Raw genomic sequence first — 18375 nt, forward strand, 5'->3', positions numbered from 1 at the left:
TGTTGTAAGTGACGCTGTCAGACTGACACCTTTTGGTGTAGTCCTCATATTCCACAGAAAAAAACATACTCTTGGGGTCTTTTTAATAGTGTGTCACAACTTTGTTACAATGTTCGTGCTAGACAGTAGTCTTCAAATGTTGCACATTTACATCTGTAAAGACTGTTTTAAGGTTGTGGTGACAGAAGAACTGTCAAGTTCAACCACATAATTTGTTTCCATCCTAGCACTGCCTTTAAAAGATTCTGCTTTCTAGGACAAAATAAATTAATATTTTACCAATCTGGGTAAAATAATTTAGAAATGAAGATGCTAAATACATTAATATCCAATAACCAGTAGTCATCCAAACTGGGTCAATAAACATGCAAAATGTTTTTCTCCACCTGTCAAGTAACAGAAGTGTACGTACTGCATTTCTTCCGAGAGTTTATCACCAGATGGAGATCTAATCTGGTCCCACATCTGGCTTCAGGTTTGACGTGCAGCTTTTCCAGGCTGGGGGTCAGGGCCTCAGGCTCCTGATGGACTACTATTGATTGGAAGGAACGTGGCGATACAGTTGCAGTCGCTCAGCATTGATTTTCTGCAAGTGCAGAAGTGGAGAGCAGGCAGAATAAGAGAGCTGGGGCAGTCGAGTTATCTTCTCAAATATCCGGAAGTTTTACGATTTTTTTTCCTTGTGTGTGTGTGTGTATCTTTGTGGCACTGACCTTCCCTGCCATGAAAGATGTATCTGTTAAGGCATTAGCTCAGCAACTGCTCCAGACAGGCTGTTTCAGCTGCTTCAGCAGTGTTTTACTGTGCTTATCTGACAATACACTTAACCAATTAAAAAATCCAAGTCAGCTCTGTCAATGACAAACCCAATCAGCACATTTGCTCAGAATTAGATCCAATTTTCTCCTCTTTTTAAGATAGTTAATGTGTTTGTTCATTTTAGTAAATGCACCTTAGCTGGTTTGCTTGTATGCATTTATGACTGTGTAAATCTGTGTGAAGGTTCATGAAAATGAAAGCTTTGATTATTACGCTCAGAAATTTGCAGGCGTTTAAGTCTTGCCTGAAGATGTTTGTAATTCCTGAAAGCTGTACACACTCGAACCCAAAAGACTACAAAGTGGCATTAAAGAGTCGGGAAAAATGCAAAAATAAAAAGCGAGAATCAGTTTCCCCTCGTGTATTTCAAGCATCTTCTTAAGCATCATTAAACTCTTTAAAGTCTTAGAAAAACAAAATTTCACAAGTCCAGTAAATGCCATCATGTGACCTGATTTGGGAAATGGTCACCATTTATGAAAAGTAGATCTGTAATTTGTAAGAAATCTGTAATGATGTACAGAAACAGAGTCCTTTTAGTGTTATTAGAATGCATAGACTGTTCGCGGATTATTATATTTACTGTGCATTTACTCAGAGGTTTTTATATATTTATTTTATTCGGTGTAAATTTTAATTAGGACTTCAAACACTTTAGCTCAGCTCGGCCTAAGCAGGGCTCTCCTTTGATCAGGCGTCACTCTACCATATTTTTTCTCCTCCATTTCTTCCCTGTGGGCATCTCGCTTCTAATTGGCTCAGCGTCGCTGGTCTTGTCTGTTGTCAGTTGGTCTGTCTGTCTGTCTGTCAGAGCAAGAGCAGATGAAAGGATATGAGCTGTATAGGCTCTGGGGCAGCAGGGTGGCTTTTCGGGGAATTTCAGGGTTAGGCAGTTAACATTATTTTGTATTCTCTGCATGAACGTTACGATCAAATCCTCCCACACGAGGAAGACCTGTTAGCATGACCTGCAGGAGGTAAACATGTCATTTTTACAGATGACTAAGGCATTAAGTGGAATATTAAGGACATTTTTTTCTTCCCTATTCTGGAGGTGTCTTTGGAAAATCTGTTTTGTCTGTTAAAACAGAGTAAGGCCTTGCTTGTGCTGTTTATAGAGCGACACAGCCCCTCCCGTCCATTATTCCTCCCTTGGTTCTTTCTGTCTCTGTCCTGTGTGCTAATGTAGTGAAGTGGCACATCGGTCAATGAGCTTGTATTAACACCTGACTCCCAGCCGTAGCTGCTGTTTGTTCCTGTGTGGGGGTCCCCTGGGCCTCCCCCAGGCAGAGGCAACATACCCAATGATCAATAGCAGAGAGGGCCTGGAGGAGGGGGTGGGAGGTGGCTTTCTTTTTTTTTTTTACTTGCTTTTCTTTGTCTTTTTGTCCTTTATTATCATTTAGACACTGAGTATTTGGCCCAGAGAGTCTTCTGTAAATGTTCTTTTTAAATTTTACACTTGCTATGATCTCCTCAACAAAATAATGTGCTCTACAGTGGATTCTCTTGTGCATTAGCCTCAGCTACATTCTCTTGTCTCAGTTTCGATCCCCCAGCCACCCACCTCCCAGTCCTCCACTCAGGCACACACTCTTGGTCTAATGTTGGAAAGCACTAAAGTGCATTTAGGAATTATCTGCCCTGGATCAGCTTCAGACACACTTTTCTCTGTCACTGGGTTTGTATTGACTCATCTCTCTCTCCTCCCTGTGCTTTATAGGCTCTGGCCACGACGGAGGTGAACGGGCCGGGACCCCAGGTGACAGAACCGCAAATTGCCATGTTCTGTGGCCATCAGCTCCTGCACATGAACATACAGACTGGTCAGTGGGAGCCAGATCCTCAGAGCCGTCAGGGCTGCTTCAAAGATCCCAGCCAAATCCTCTCCTATTGTCAGGAGGTAAGGCTATGAAATATTGTTAAAACAGACAGCTTAAAAAGAAAACAGCTCTAATCAATAGAACAATTAATTATTTAACGCATAGGAAATAAAGCACATTTTAATTGGTTTTTTTTCTTCTATTATTATTTTTTTCAATACCTGCCCCATGAAATCTATATATTTAAGTATATATAGATGGTGGTCTGTTGGAATATTGCAATATTTCAATTGTGCCACTATCCACTTTTCCTTATTTTGTTGCCTGTTATTGTATCTAAATTTTTTAGTAGCTGCTATAAAGTTATTAGTGGCACAAAAACCCTTCAGATGCTACCTTTAATATTCATAAATATAAAAATGAACTATAAAGGAAACAAAGTGCCACCTGGTGGCCAAAATAGATATAACCGCTACGGCCTGAAAAGCCTCTAATACATTATGTATACATTATGTTTCTGCAGTGGCTTTTGCCCCAAGTTAACTCTTGATATTCATTCAAATCAGTGTGTTTTTAGTCTTTGGCCATTTATGTTTTGCTTGTTATTCAATCACAGCATGAGTTCTTGGATTTCACATCACTGGGCTTCATTTAAAATTAAGAAGAAATGCTCAAATGTTCATTATTATTATTATTATTATTATTATTATTATTAATATTATTGTTATTATTATTATTATTATTATTTATTTATTTTATTTTTTATTTTATTTTTTTTAAGAGACTAAGTGTGGAATGTCAAAAATGGCCACAGACCATCAGACATTTAAAAAATGTGCTGCATGGCTCTTTCCTCTGTTAGTCTTTACCTTGCTGACTGTGCTCTGTCTACTCCTCCTCCTCCTCGTCCTTCTCCTCCCTGACCCTATAAATTATATCTCAACCAAACCTTGAGCCTACTCGACATTTTTTGTGTTTAATCCTCCCCCTTTAACACATTCACCTGTGTTCTATCCATCCACCTATTTGTTTCTGTGTCTCTGTCATTTCTGCATGTACCTGTTCAACCAGATGTACCCAGCGCTTTCCATATCCCATATAGAGGAGTCAAAAAGACCTGTCACCATCCCTGCATGGTGTAAGAAAGGTTGGGGCCACTGCCAGACACACCCCTTCATCGTCCTGCCCTACCGTTGTCTGGGTAAGAGCAACACACATTTCTGTCATAATATAATGTTAACAATGGATTTAGATTTTCAGTATGTCCTGTGTTTCCTTCTGTGTGAGCTTGAAAAGACATATTTTACTTGTGTCTGAAATATTCAAAAGGCATTTTGCAATTTTTGCACACTATATTGTGTAAAAAATATGACATAAAATGCACTTTTTTCATGTCCCATTTTTCTACCTTATTAAGGAAGCTAGCATCCTTTTTTTTTTTTTTAATAAGTGCTGGCTCTTGCCAATGAAGAGAAACTTTTTTTTTCATGTTTGTAGAAATATATTATCTTGCTCTACTATGTTTGTTTTTTGGTTTTTTTTTAATTGAATTTTTTACATTTCTGTGCCAGAATTTTCTACACACCTTTTTCCAATACCATAATGCTGTAACTGTATTACTATTAGCACTGTTACATTAATAAAACATTAATAAAAAGGTATAATGTTCTGGTTAAACATAGGCACAGTATAACAGAACTGTGGCAAGACTTTGTTTGCAAAAAGCCACCAGAGGGCCAGGTAGACTAACAGCATCAGTGCTGCAGGGCCTGCTCTAGGTTAAATACTACTTTACTACCAGTTACATGGGTAAACAGCATTCTTTATTCAGAAGAATACACAGTATGTAATAATAGTGTCATATTAACATATTTAAGATGAATAGAAAATATATTAATTCTATAAGTGGTCTTTTTTATGATCTCTGTAATAAACCCTACTGTTACATTCATTTAAGCAGAGCACACTTTATTTCCTGGACAAGCTGCAGTGACTTTCAGAGTGCTTCCTCATTACTCATTTATGCTTTCTGTCACGCTTAGTTTATGCATCCATATCCACTTAAGTATCATGTTTGTAGATTCTTGTATTTTGTTTCTTGGTAAATTAGAAATCAAACGCCTCATGCACTGATCCTCACCTCTTCTTTAACGCTGCAGAAGGCGAGTATGTGAGCGAGGCCCTGCTGGTGCCTGATAAATGCCGTTTCCTTCACCGGGAGCAGATGGATGCCTGCGAGAGTTACGTGTACTGGCACAACATTGCCAAAGAGGTGAGGACAGACGAACATTCATATTTACATTTTTACAGTATGTCATGCAGTTTCTAGCACAAACATCTGAATAAGACTTCATACATTTGGCTTTCTCTTTTATATTCCCTTCCTCTCGTTAGGAATGCTCTTCGAACAATCTGGAGCTCCACAGCTACGGGATGCTGTTGCCATGTGGGGACCACTTCCGAGGTGTTGAATATGTGTGCTGCCCAGGACGAGGCAGTAAAGGCGAGGCAGAGGAAAGTCCCAGTGGTCCTCAGACTCTCACTTCCCAAACCAGTGGAAAATTCAACCCTTTGTAAGATGATTCATGCTGAGCGTCTTGTAGGATGAAGCTGCTGTTTGTTTTAGCCATCACAGTAATGAGCATGAATATTTCTACAGCACCAAAGTGGCGGTTCCCACTCCGAGCCCCTCTCCTGATATGGATGTGGATGAGGCTGATATGGAGGAGGAGGATGATGAAGTGGTGGAAGAAGAGGAAGAGGAGGAAGAGGAGGATGACTTTGATGATGAGGAGGCAGAAGAGGAGGAGGAAGAGGAGACAATGGCTGATAAAGATCCAGAGGAGTATGAGTACCCTATTGACTCAGGTCCTTACCAGACATCAGACTATTTGGACTCTTATTACTACAACAAAAGCTACAAACCCACTTCCTCTGCACCCCTGAAGGAAGACAGCTGTAAGTATTTTTTTTCTGTTTTGCCTTTTTTTCAATTTCTAAAATATGCTGCGAGTGATCAGTAGATGTGAATCTCGTAGTAAAGGTGAGAACTAATGCGAGCCCTGCTCTCTCTGCCTTAGACTATGTCTTGATTTTTCCAACAAATATGCACACAGTCCTTCACATACAGTACTTCATGCAGGCATCCTGCATAGATGTGCAGACAAGTTCTGAATATTTATAAGGCACTGGGGCTTTATTTGTTTTCAGTTCAGCTTCCCATGACACTTACCTCAACAAGTGTGTGCATGTGTAGGTTTTAGGTCATTCTGGTGCATATCATACATTTACAGCCACAGCAAGGCCACAGCAAAGTTTCTGCTAGTGTGCAGTATATAGAGCAGTTCACCACTTACAGCTTGAATCAGAGCAAATTAATGATGGGAAATTTATGTAGCACTCACTGTATTCTTTAGCAACAGAAAAACAGAAACAATGAATGTTTATTGTTTCTATATTATGTAGTATTGTGCAGTGTATCCAATTTTGCTTGAGTATCATATCATTGAAGATGTACAATCCAGGTGATATAAAGTAAAAATCCTGCCATGTTTTTGGATCTACAGTTGTGTTCATATTTATTCATACCCTTTCATCAAAAAAGGGAGAAAAAAAACTAGCTGCCTGTAAACTAAGCTGCAATTGACTAAATAAATACAACTTTTATGAAAATCATTACATTATTTTCTAATTCTGGTTCACCAGAAATCTTGTTTTTTTAAAAAGCAAACAAATAAGATAATTTATTACATATTTCATCACTCATAAACTAATATTTAGTTGAACAATCCTTTAATGTTTTTCTACAGTCAGGTGTTTTCTGTTCCTCTCAGTCAGACTGCTGCACCTGTTGACAGGTATTTTGTCCCACTGTTCAACACATAATTGCTCTAATTTGTCCAAGACCAATTTGTTTGTTTGTTTTTTTCTTTCTTCAACTCAATTAAATGAAAAAACAGTGTTTTATATTACTAAATTATCATTTTGCAAATTTTTAGTTATTGTTCCTTTTTTAAGTCTCCAGTTATTTGAGTGACTGTTGTAAATTCAACCCTTTCTTTCATGAAAGGGTATGAATACTTATGAGCACAACTGTACAAGTGTTTTCACTAACAGGCTCATCTACCTTGCAGTGGAGCTGAGCAAATTAAAGTCATCTGGTTTAGTGACCGGTTGGAACAGATGCCGGACAGGACTTTTATTTTTGGCACCTAGATTATAAAGCTAAAGGATCATTCATTTTCTATACTTATTCCAGTTAAGGGTCGTGGGAAAGCTGGAGCTTATCAATTACCAAGCAGCCTGGACAGCCTGCCAGTCTATCAGAGGGATAAACAACCATTGATATTCCTAGGGAGATGTTAGGGTGATCAATTAACTTAACATGCATGTCTTTGGATGGTGGGAGGAAGGAGAGTGGGAGGAAGGAGAGTGCCCAGAGAGAAGCCATGCAGACACTGTAATACACAATAACCTTGCACAGATAAATAGACCACTGTTCAAACCTTTCCCCAGCCAGGGCCCAAACCAGCGACCTTGTTGCTATGAGGCCACAGTGCTAACAACTACACCACTGTGTAATCAATGTAAAAAGTGGAAAATAAAAACTACAAAGGAAAACTAAGGTGGAATTTCTGTACAGCAGCTTACTTAATCTGCTAAGGGAATGCAAGTATATTTGTTTAGCACCTTTCATGTACAAGACAATTCAAAGTGCTTTACATGAAACATTAAAAGCATTATGATGTAAAAAAAAAACAAAAGAAAAAAAAAGCAAAGCCACAAAATTATTGTGGACCTCTAATGGGTATAAAGTTTGTTCAGAGCACATTTCAGGAAAATGCTGTCAGCTTTGTCGCTTGATTTAGATTTCCCCTTTCTTCAGTTTGCTCTGTTTTTTTTTCTTTTTTTGTACATATAAATAGACCACATTGTAACTAATCTGATGTCCATAAGAGAACAATCATGCTGCCAAGTTGCCAGGCATAACCTCAGTTATAGTTCAGACTTCTGTTCTTGATTATCTGTGTAGGGTAATGGAGGTGATTCATTCTGCAGTATGAATACAAAAGTTCACAACAAAAAGAGTAACGAATATAACACATTCTTGTTGACATCTAAAATGCCTTCATTGAAAGGAAATTTGGGAAAAGCATCTGAACTTTCTTTGTAAGTGCATCAATTTTTCTAATAAAGAGGAAAAATCTGACAATGCTTAATATTTGGCAGTTATTAATATTTTCCTGATAGCCAAATCAGCATTTTGCAAATGAGTTATACTGTGGCATAAATAAATTAAAAAGCAAAGTTCAGGACTGCTAACAACCTTTTCAAGCAGTTTAGAGACATTAAGTTCTGCGGGAGAGTATTTAAAGAATTTCCTTTTAACTGTGCAGGCCTTGAACAAAAATGTACAAAAACACAGGAAATGGGGGGGGGAAACCTAAAACCATTATATAATCTCTTTAGAATAATTATGAAAGCATGTTTATTTTCAAAGTCGTCATCAAGCATTCCTTATCTTCCCGATCTGGGATTAGTCTTTCCATCGCTTGATAGTCATCTAAGTTTGTTCCAGTCGTTGCTAGCTGAAAGCACATGTCATAACATGTTTTCCATTGCTGCTGGTATGACTTTTACCGTTTCTCTGATGTTTATCTGAGATTGCCTTTCCTGTGTTTACTAATCTCTCAGTGCAATTCTAGCCATATTTTGATGCAGATTGTCTTTTTTTAATCACTAGAATCACCAATTACAGTGTAGCTTGTGCAACCTGTGTGACCATAACAAGCTGTTTACTTTCCTTCCCACAAGTGACCACACCTCGGCCCACAGATGGTGTTGATGTTTATTTCGAGAAGCCAGTGGATGACACAGAGCATGCCAACTTCTTGGGTGCCAAAACATACTTGGAGGAGCGCCGAGTGAAGCGCATCAATGAGGTGAATTTCATAGAGCTAAGGGCAGGTTAATGACATGTGAGCTGGCAGGGCACACTTAAACAGGTGATTTATTATTCTGAACACCCCTTTTCTATTCTGATTAGTGGAAGTGGCCTGAATGTGACTTAGCTGTTCCAGTATAGCAGATAGAGAAGTGTTTTATACATGTCAAATAAATGTTGACAAGAGGAAGCTGTAAAAACATGGAAAGTTTCCTAAAATTCAGCATTAATAAATTTGCAATATGTTCAGTCTTTTAACCTTTTAACAGATGAAGTGGGTTTCAGTATTTTCATTGACCAACAATTTAGAAAAAGCAAACAAATCTAGAAATTGGATAAGAAACCACTACACCACCATGTTTAGTGTAGACACATAGGCTCAGGAGACCCTTATAAAACACGTCTTCAACACAGCACACCATCAAGAGATTCATCAAGAAGCCTTATTATACAAGTAGGAAGAAATATACATATTGTAACAAAGTACTCCTCGAGACAAATAAGATATTTGACAAGTTTATTCACCAACAGATAAGATACCATGATTTAACCAAGCTGAGCCTAGTGCAGGTGTTACACTTTGTACAGGCGATGAACAGCATATTTATCAAGTAAATGTTTACTGTGGGGGAGTGTGATATAAGCAGATCAAACAGGCTGGGACCTGTGCATTACATGTTTTTAATGCATTTTGTGGATTAACTTCACTGCACATGGTGGTGTTCTCGACTCTGCGTTGTGCATTTAAACCATGTAATTCACAGCTCTTTGTTGTTTAATTCTTGCACGAGCATCATTTGTAGGTGTTAAACATAAGATATCCGTCCAGATAACATCTAGGCTGTTATCATAGACTGTATAAGAAAGATGGACGGAGCCCTCAGCGGTAAAAAGTGCATACAACTGCAGTTACCCCTTCATCCACTAGGGGCTGGCTCCAAAACAGAGCAAATCACCATAGACTCCCATGTTAAAAAGGCCAACTTCACAGCAGAAATAAACATGTTTACAGCCTGGTTCAAAAATCCATTTTTGGTTAATAGGTCATGTTTACCTTCATGATGTCATGGTGTGGAAGATGTTGGACCCACATGCACGATTAAGCAATCTGGAGAACGTGAAAATGGTTTATTTGGTGAACTGAGGGGATGGTTCCGGAAAGACCCGAAGGCGGGGTTCTTTGTTTCGGAGTTGCCGTGAATTCGGGTGGTGTCAGGAGGTCCGAGAGGATGGATGTTGGCAGTGGGTGCCAGTGAGGGTCCTTTCGGTGGAGGGCAGATAGGCAGCGACAAGCTGATCGGATCCGGAGGATAGCCAGTGAAGAGAAAGCCAGGTTATTAGTAGGGAGTGGTTGCTGGTGATGATTGGCTGCTGGGAGGGAAATCGCAGGTAGCTCTGGAGAGTCCACAAAGGAGTGTCTCTGGAAAAAACAAGAATTTGTAAAGTCTCTCAAACATTAGAGGATACAGGAACTCGCTGGAGGGCTTAGGTTTTACCACAGAGGCTCAACGCTCAAGCGACGAAGGACTGGCAATCAGCTGCAGATATAGTGCTGGCAGAAGATCTCTAATTCTCTACAGGTGTGCAGGTCTGCACACCTGTGGTGAAAACACCCTCCAGAAATGGTTCCTCTGGCTCCCTCTGGTGGATCCTGAAAAGAACCCACACCCCCTGACACATGACAACTGTGGAGGGAGTGAATTTTTTTCTAACTCGTCCGTTTTAAAGTAATTTAATCTCAAAGTTCGGCATATTTAGGGGCGTGTCCTTTTGATTGACAGGCACCAATCTCCCACTCACGTCAGCAGAATGTAGAACAACCGCGGTTTTTAGTCGGTTAACAACATGACTTAGCTTTAGCCCACTTACCTCCGTTAGCTGGTTAGCCCCCGTTATCTCCGTGTTAGCTCGGCTAGCTCTTAGCTCGGAGTTCACTCGATTGCCATCATCCACCATGACGCTCACAGCCCCCCTCTCAGCTCCACCTCTTTGCTCATATATGTATTTTCCGGGTGAGATGACGCGCATGCCCCTGCCAAGATGGCGATGGCAGGAACCGCCCACCGAGCTTCAATTCAGCTCTTTAGAAACCTATGGGTGACGTCACAGAGGCTACGCCCATATCTATACACAGTCTATGGCTGTTATGGAAGGAAGGTGGAAAAGTCAGCATTTGGGATGTCATTGGAGAGGATTAAATCAGTTCCATTCAGCTTTATTCGTATAGCGCCACTTCACAACAATGTCATCTCAGTGCACTTTACAGACACATCACTTTGAGCGAGTTCAGCCTAAACAGCCTAGTTAAGGAAAACCAGTAGATTGCATCGAATCTTTTTTTGACCCAATCCCCCACCCTGAGCATGCACAAGATGACAGTGTATATACTTGAACATGAGTGAAGGCATCACTGATGAAGTGTGTGTGTGTGTGTGTGTGAGTGTGTATCTTTATCGATAATCTGACAACTGCTGTATAGGTTTACGGTTGTTTCTCTAATTTTAGAGAAGATGTTTTTTTCTCCTTTAGGAGGCTGTTGTGTGTTCCATGTTCTTAAAAAACTGGCTTTTTTGGGAAATAAGTATGTTGCCTGTTGCAGTCTGCAGTGACTTTTGGGATTTTGCATTAAAGCATTTTCTATACAAGCTGTCATGTTCTGTTTTGTAATAAGCAATAACTCAAGCCACAGTTACATTCTGCTCAACGTCCCTGAAGCAAATACTTCCCCTTAAAAAATGTTATTTTATATTATATCACTTTTAATAAGATTGCCTATACCACTTGTTTTTTATACAGTATGTTCAAGTTTGATTTTTTTCCAGTCATTCAAATTTGTGTGCTCTGATCCTCCAGATCATGAAGGAATGGGCCGAGGCTGATAACCAGTCCAAAAACCTTCCAAAGTCAGACAGGGAGGCCCTGAATCAGGTAATCCTGCTTCACTCATGATGTTCAACATTTAGGATTTCCCTGTGAGAAATGTTCAGTATCAATAAAGTGGACTTTTGACTTCTTCATCTTGTATCCATCCACTTATTTTGTCTCAAAAAGCACTTCCAGTCTGTGCTGCAGACTCTGGAGGAACAAGTCGCTGGAGAGAGGCAGAGGCTGGTGGAGACGCATCTTGCCAGAGTTGAAGCTATTCTCAACAATAACCGCCGCCTGGCCCTGGAGAACTACCTGACTGCCGTTCAGTCTGATCCCCCCCAAGTAAGACCGTAAAGTGCTGAGGAGGACAGAAATTTAGCATGTATCTAAATAACCCTGATATCATGAATCTGCTTTAGAGTCCATGGATCAGAATTAGTATATGAGATTGCCTTAATGTAGCTGTAATATGCATTTTGACTGTGTCCTCCATTAAACTGTCTTCCAGCCACAGCGCGTTCTGCAGGCTCTGAAGCGGTACATGGCTGCAGAGCAGAAGGACCGCAGACACACACTGAGGCACTACCAGCACATTGTGGCTGTTGACCCTCAGAAGGCTGAGCAGATGAAATTTCAGGTTGGAGCTTTTCAGCTGTGTTGCAGCTTTCTGCAGACAGTGAAACATAGAGAACATTGCTGTGTGGAAGAGTAAATGTATTTATATTTACTGAGAAAAAACAAGTTCCAAGCCTAAAAATAAATCATTGCTGACTTCAAAAGCTTTTTATTGATGACTTATTATCTTAACTTTGCCTTTGTTTTTTGGCAAACATTTGTTTTTTTGTATTTTGCAGGTGTACACACATCTGCATGTGATTGAGGAGAGGATGAACCAAAGTCTCGCACTGCTATACAAGGATCCTGCGTTGGCTGAGGAACTACAGAATAACATTCGTGAGCTAAACTACTGTTATCATTGCTCAAATGGGCAAACTGCTCTCTGTGCTCTGTTGTACCTTTGTACTATAATTAATATGTCACGATTGTTTAATTCTCTTTTTTTGAATGTATTCCTACAGAGGAACTGGTCAAGGCAGAACGGAGAGACATCAGTGAGCTCATGACAACTTCCTTTTCTGAGACTCGCACCACTGAGGTGCTCCTGCCGGCTGAGAGTGAGGAAGAGAAGGATGATGAGGAAGAAGAGGAGAGGGCCTTCCAGAACAGGCCGTACCCTCCCCGCATCGGTGCATATTCATCTATTACTCTTGCGCACAAATAGAAATCTAACACTCTTTTTCTACGCACTGCCCTAGTTACAATGAGTGAAATGTAAAATGATTGGTTCCTGCTAATGATGCATTTTTCTTCTTTGTTTCACAACAGAATTACAGTCTAATAAGAAAGGTGAGCCAGGGTTCAGCATCTTCAAAAACAGGGAAACATGCTCTTTACAATGATTACAGCATTACATGTATCTTCCATTTAATTTATAAATAATTCACTGTTTCTGTGTTTCTACCTAATGACCATGTTTGCAGAGGATGAATATGATTATACCACATCTGAGAGAGGCCCTACTTATAAATACGAGGACAATGTAAGATGACTTCAGTCTGAGATAAAATGCTTAAAAACACGTGCTGTGTGTGCATTTTATTTTCACTGTTGCTTTTGTTTTCTTACCTTTACACATTCCCTTTCCTCTTAGCTGTTCATCGCCTCTGCAGAGCTCAAGGAAATGGCCAAGCCCAGTGAGATTGAAAGAGATGAAGTGGTAAAAACGTCATAACATAATTTGTATTTTACTCAATTAAGATTTTTTTTGTTTGTTTGATTGTTTTGTTTAGTTTTATTTTAATTTAGTTTTATTTTCTTTTTTTCTCCTTAGCAACCTGATGCCCTGGAGACATTTAACCGAGGCGCCATGGTGGGGTTACTAGTAGTGGCTGTGGCTATCGCCATGGTGATGGTCATCAGCCTGCTGCTGGTGCGCAGGAAGCCATATGGCACTATTAGCCATGGCATAGTAGAGGTACGACCCCAGCTAGGTCATAGATTTAAGCTAAGTGCAATCTTAAAATACCATTGATTTGATTAATTGACAACACACTTCTATTGGGTGATAAGACATAATTGAAACTGACTACTTTAAAATCTGCTTGTGTATCTGCTTTATTTTACAAACAATGTACTTAGTAATTCTTCTAGCATGTACAATCATAGCTTTGTACCATACTGTGTTATAGACTTGTCAGGTTGCTCTTGTGGCAACCCTTTAAGTCATCCAGTACAATCTGTAGTGTGTCTCTTGTACTGTTGCTTTGGTTGCAGCATACATTGTTAGTGTTAGAGTTGCTCATAGTGTCTGGGCTCTTCCAACCTTATGCGGATATCCTACTTTTCCACCCTTCATTCGCTAGTCATGCTCTGCATACTGAAACTGCTTTATTCGTGCCTCAGTTGAATTGCTTAAGAATTAGTCCTTTGAGCAATAATTCAAACTCTTGTATGTTTCATAGCAGGTCGACCCCATGCTGACACCAGAGGAACGACAGCTCAACAAAATGCAAAACCACGGCTATGAAAACCCTACTTATAAATTCTTTGAGCAGATGAACTGAAGCAGTGGAGACTGCCAGCAAGTCATGCCCGACCACCTGTGTCCCCCCACCCCAACACACACACACTCTCTTCCCTAAAGTCGTTTCCCAGCTGCACTTCCTTTGACGGATTTATAATGTGTCGCAATTCTAAAGTAGCTAACTGATAAAGTAAGGGGTACTTTCCTAACCCAACCTTTCACCAGAATGTAGACTAATGAGATATGATACAATCCCATGGTAACTGTTGTAATCTTAAACTCTTTTGGGGTTAGTAGAGCCACAACATTTCATAAACCCAGAAACCTTCACCTCATCCCCGTGGCATGACTTGACCTATTGCCCCTTACTAGAGTTTGAATGGTGCATACTGCTTTATAGGATTTATTTTTCAGTTGTAGTCTCTTTCTTCAAATTGTACCTCAGATATAATGTATCTGTGTAGATAGGTGTGAGGGACAGCCTGGCATACTTCTCTAGGGCAAAGAGGTTTCACTCAGCTAATTAAGTTAAACTTAACCACACCTGTAACAACAGACAACATTAACAAAGATGTGTAGCGGGGTGAGATCATGAGGTGATGAGGCTTTAAATTAAAACAGAAAACACACTAATCAATACAGAGCTACAGTATGTGCTTTTGGTACACAAAAAAAAAGAAAAAAAAAGGTTGACTTCTGAGGAGCTACCCTCAATATCCTTAATTATTTGGCAAATTATACCAAATATATTATTTAGCTAATTTAGTCAGTGAATGGGTTTCATTTATTTGTTCTGCTATCTAAAGAACTGTAAAACAGAATAAACAGAAGTCCGTTATTTTGATGAAAGCATGACAACTTGGTGTATAATGCTGCAGTATTTATTTGTGTTGTTCCAGTCATTGCTCTTGAAGAGTCCAAAATGTCCCCATTCAAAATGGACACTGTAAATAACGTAAGAAATACATGCTACTAGATGTAGACATTTCTATGGTTAATTTGCATTGATGTAATGGAATAAAACGTTGAAAAAAAAACAAAAAAGCAAACAAAACAAAAAAAAAAAAACATTGTGCTGTTACGAGAAGGAGAAACATTTTCCTAACATGGCTGATTGAAAACGGACTGTTGTATAAACCAGCACAAGACAACGACACAGCAACTACTTTCTGAATGTATTTGAGGTAGATGTTGAGATTCCATCCTCGTTTCAGTAACGCATTGCTCCCCGTAGTAAACCTTAGTAGGAGTAGTGAAGTTCAACACATCTGAGAGTCAATATGCCGGATGCCTCGTCATCACTTTGTGTAGCTGCCTATTCATCTTTGCATTTTGGCAGGCGAGTACCGGAGCATTGGGACAGATAAGACGTATCAAGCTGCACAATGTAAAGAGGCCACAGCTATAGTAATGTGAAGTGTAAGTGTGTGAAGTAACTCCCAGAAACACACCTCACTCTGGCATGATAGTAGTTCTGTTTGTCTTGAAACAAGCCACTTTGACATATTTGAACTCATCAACACTGAATGATAGTACACTAGAAGCTTTATTTAAGTTATTCTCATAAAAAGCTTTTCACTGAATGACTCATTGTAGTCTTTCATATTTATGATCAACATAGCACCCTGTATAGGTAAGTGAAAAGGGATTGCCCCTTTTTTTGACTGATTGTTTACTGCTTAGTGTGTCAGTTTAATTTCCTTTCGCCACTAAATTCTGTCGGACCATCTTGGTTAAGAAAGGTCATGTTGTAGGATGTTCATTTTTATTCATCAGTCTTTATCTTTGTGCTATAGTACAGATCATTTATGCCAAAATCAGATTTTATTTTACATATTTATTTTATTTGCAAGCCATTTTCTGTAAAACCTGAATTTATTTTGTTCATTCCGCGAGGGAAGTGGAGTAAAAGATTGCTTACAACTTGGGGAGGTTGGTTTTTTTATGTTCAGTTTGCTTGAAAAAGCAAAAATTATGGCTAAGTTTATCTCGTCAAAGTTAATAACAGGTTGTGGTTGTGTTATGATGGCTTAAGAGAAGTCATAGCCCTTGTATAATTTGTACAGCTCTGTTAGTGAATGAAAACAATGTATGTTCACAATTTAAGTCAGTTGATCTTGTAATGATACTACTGAAACCATACATGAGAATAAGCTTGCCTGTGTTTCCCAAACCACTGAAGGTTTCCTACCAGCATTTAGCAGACTTAGAATGGTGTATACTATAGTTACTCAAATCACATTTGTAATTACATTCTCTGTCCAATCCTAGACTCCTTTGTTGGTCGGTACCCTTACTACCCCCATGAAATATAAACTATGTTATTGAGATTTTAATTGCTGCATTATTGCCTTTTACAATGCTGTGTTTTGGATGTAATTATTCTGTATTTTTTATTTATATGTAATAATCAGTTGGATCAAGGGTCATGCATTTCACATGCAATTAGAAGCTTGTGTTTGAAAACGGAGATAAAAATTTCTGAAATGTGAATATTGTGTGAATATGGACAGATACATAGCCTCTGCATAATTGACAAGGAGTTGCACGAAGCACAAGAAGAAACAAATAACTCCATCTCTGTAAAGGCTGCGACACAAAAGGACAGATTGTCTGACTTCAGTTACATTCAAAGGATGATGTTAATAGAATTAAGAGAGCTGCTCTTCAATTTCATCGAGATCGGTAACCAAAGACATGCTCCATAAATGATCAGACAGATTCCCTAATTTGGCAGAATGTTTTCTTTGTAACTGTATTGTAACCAATCTGACAAACTGAAACTGGTCAAGTTAACTAATAGTGTAATAAAAGTGAATGACCCATTACGTGTTGTCTGTGTTTTTTCTATTTTTGTTGGTTTTGTTTTGATTTGGTTTTGTATTTTTATTTGTTGCACATCACATTTGCCTTCAGACTGAAAAAAATGAACATCGTGTAACTTGTGTCATCAACCCTGTGGTCATAACCATAACCTAAGGGGGAAACTTTTTGACTTACTCACAATAGGTAATGTATTTTATTTTTCCATTTCATGCCCTCAGTTAAATTTCTTTGGAAAGGAAAACCTAAGGAAATGAAAAAAGAGAATGCTATTTTGCATAACATTTACATTATATACTCAGTTCTGTCTGGTATATGACACAAAGTCCGAAATCATGCTCATCTGTTTGTCAAATACTGAGGTAACCATAGAACACTTAGTAGTAGCACTTTCTATGAGATAAAAATCTAGCTAAGATTAAGATAAACACGTCTCATTTTCAACATGGAGTTTTAGTAACTCCCTAAAGCTATGAGTGACATTTCTTTGAAGCCAAAATTGCAGCTTACTTCCTCTGTCAGGTGAAGTTACATGCAGTAATATCAAATTCTCAACCCCTAAACTGTAGAAGCAAACTATTCCAGAGAATGAGAAGGACTTGAATTAAGTTGTAAAGATGCTAGAGATTAAAAGTTTAATCAGAACTTTGGTGGAGTCACAGAAACAGATGTTCTGGAGACAAAATCCTGAGATACAGTCATAAATTAGAGGTAAAGTGAATGGCAAAAATCTTGAGACGTAAAGTTTTGGACCCAAAAATGGTCCTGGGATCCATATTAACTTAGCTCAAACGGGAACATTCAACCAAGGATTGGCCATCCAGTACACATTTAAACTTTAATCGTAATCTGAAAATTACATACAAGTCTTTTAATTAATTGCATGTGTTTAGATCGATTTAAACCCATGTCATTCAAGAATTCCTGATTAAAACTGGCAAGGCTTAACAGCAAATGACTTTTTTTTTCTTTTACTTTGCCACAAAAGATTCACTTCTACATTAGGATGTACTGGTATTTTTTTAACATAAGTATGTCTGTCAAGCTTAACATAATCAATTGCTTACATTTCTGCACAACTTTATTCAAACTGAAGTGAAACAAACATTTTATCACATGTTCAGAAAGAATGCTGTTCTGATGCATTCATTGAAAGATCCCCATCCACACTAAGTGCCAATCAGTCTGAATTTATTTAGGCATTGCCACCAAATATTCTCATTATTGTTAATATTTTTTAAGTAGAAGAGCACAACCAGGTTTTGTTGCATGATGCCACTGCCTCAATCTACAAGGTTTGTGGAAACACACATCGCCAACCTAGTTTGTCACTTTGTCACAGAATATAAAGATTCAGATCCACAAACAGCCAAGTCTGAGTTGCCATCAGAGTAGCAATCAAAGCATGTGGAAGGTTTTCAGGAGCTCATTAAAACTGAAAATCAACCACTCTTGAAAAAAAAAAGAATCTCTAATTATATTGTACTTAATACAACTTTGTTAGCAGCTGATGA

At 38.8% G+C, this 18375-nt stretch overlaps 1 protein-coding gene across 2 annotated transcripts in view; it reads left to right on the top strand.

Moving 5' to 3' along the window:
• The window catches only part of aplp1 (amyloid beta (A4) precursor-like protein 1), a 41205-nt gene extending 24348 nt beyond the window's left edge, over positions 1 to 16857 (top strand). The window contains exons 2-17 of one of the 2 annotated variants that reach the window (XM_079241232.1): positions 2543 to 2722; positions 3714 to 3843; positions 4802 to 4914; positions 5037 to 5215; positions 5302 to 5600; positions 8457 to 8584; positions 11440 to 11514; positions 11638 to 11796; positions 11963 to 12091; positions 12309 to 12408; positions 12534 to 12701; positions 12841 to 12861; positions 12996 to 13054; positions 13166 to 13231; positions 13346 to 13489; positions 13977 to 16857. In XM_079241232.1, the coding sequence (XP_079097358.1) occupies positions 2543 to 2722; positions 3714 to 3843; positions 4802 to 4914; positions 5037 to 5215; positions 5302 to 5600; positions 8457 to 8584; positions 11440 to 11514; positions 11638 to 11796; positions 11963 to 12091; positions 12309 to 12408; positions 12534 to 12701; positions 12841 to 12861; positions 12996 to 13054; positions 13166 to 13231; positions 13346 to 13489; positions 13977 to 14078 (2052 nt within the window). In that variant the 3' untranslated portion in view covers positions 14079 to 16857. The remainder of the gene's footprint in view (positions 1 to 2542; positions 2723 to 3713; positions 3844 to 4801; positions 4915 to 5036; positions 5216 to 5301; positions 5601 to 8456; positions 8585 to 11439; positions 11515 to 11637; positions 11797 to 11962; positions 12092 to 12308; positions 12409 to 12533; positions 12702 to 12840; positions 12862 to 12995; positions 13055 to 13165; positions 13232 to 13345; positions 13490 to 13976) is intronic. The other variant, XM_079241233.1, reaches the window with a different exon arrangement.
• The last annotated feature ends 1518 nt before the right edge of the window (positions 16858 to 18375 follow it).

Source organism: Telmatherina bonti, assembly GCF_933228915.1.
Source record: "Telmatherina bonti genome assembly, chromosome: 5".
NCBI lineage: Eukaryota > Metazoa > Chordata > Actinopteri > Atheriniformes > Telmatherinidae > Telmatherina > Telmatherina bonti.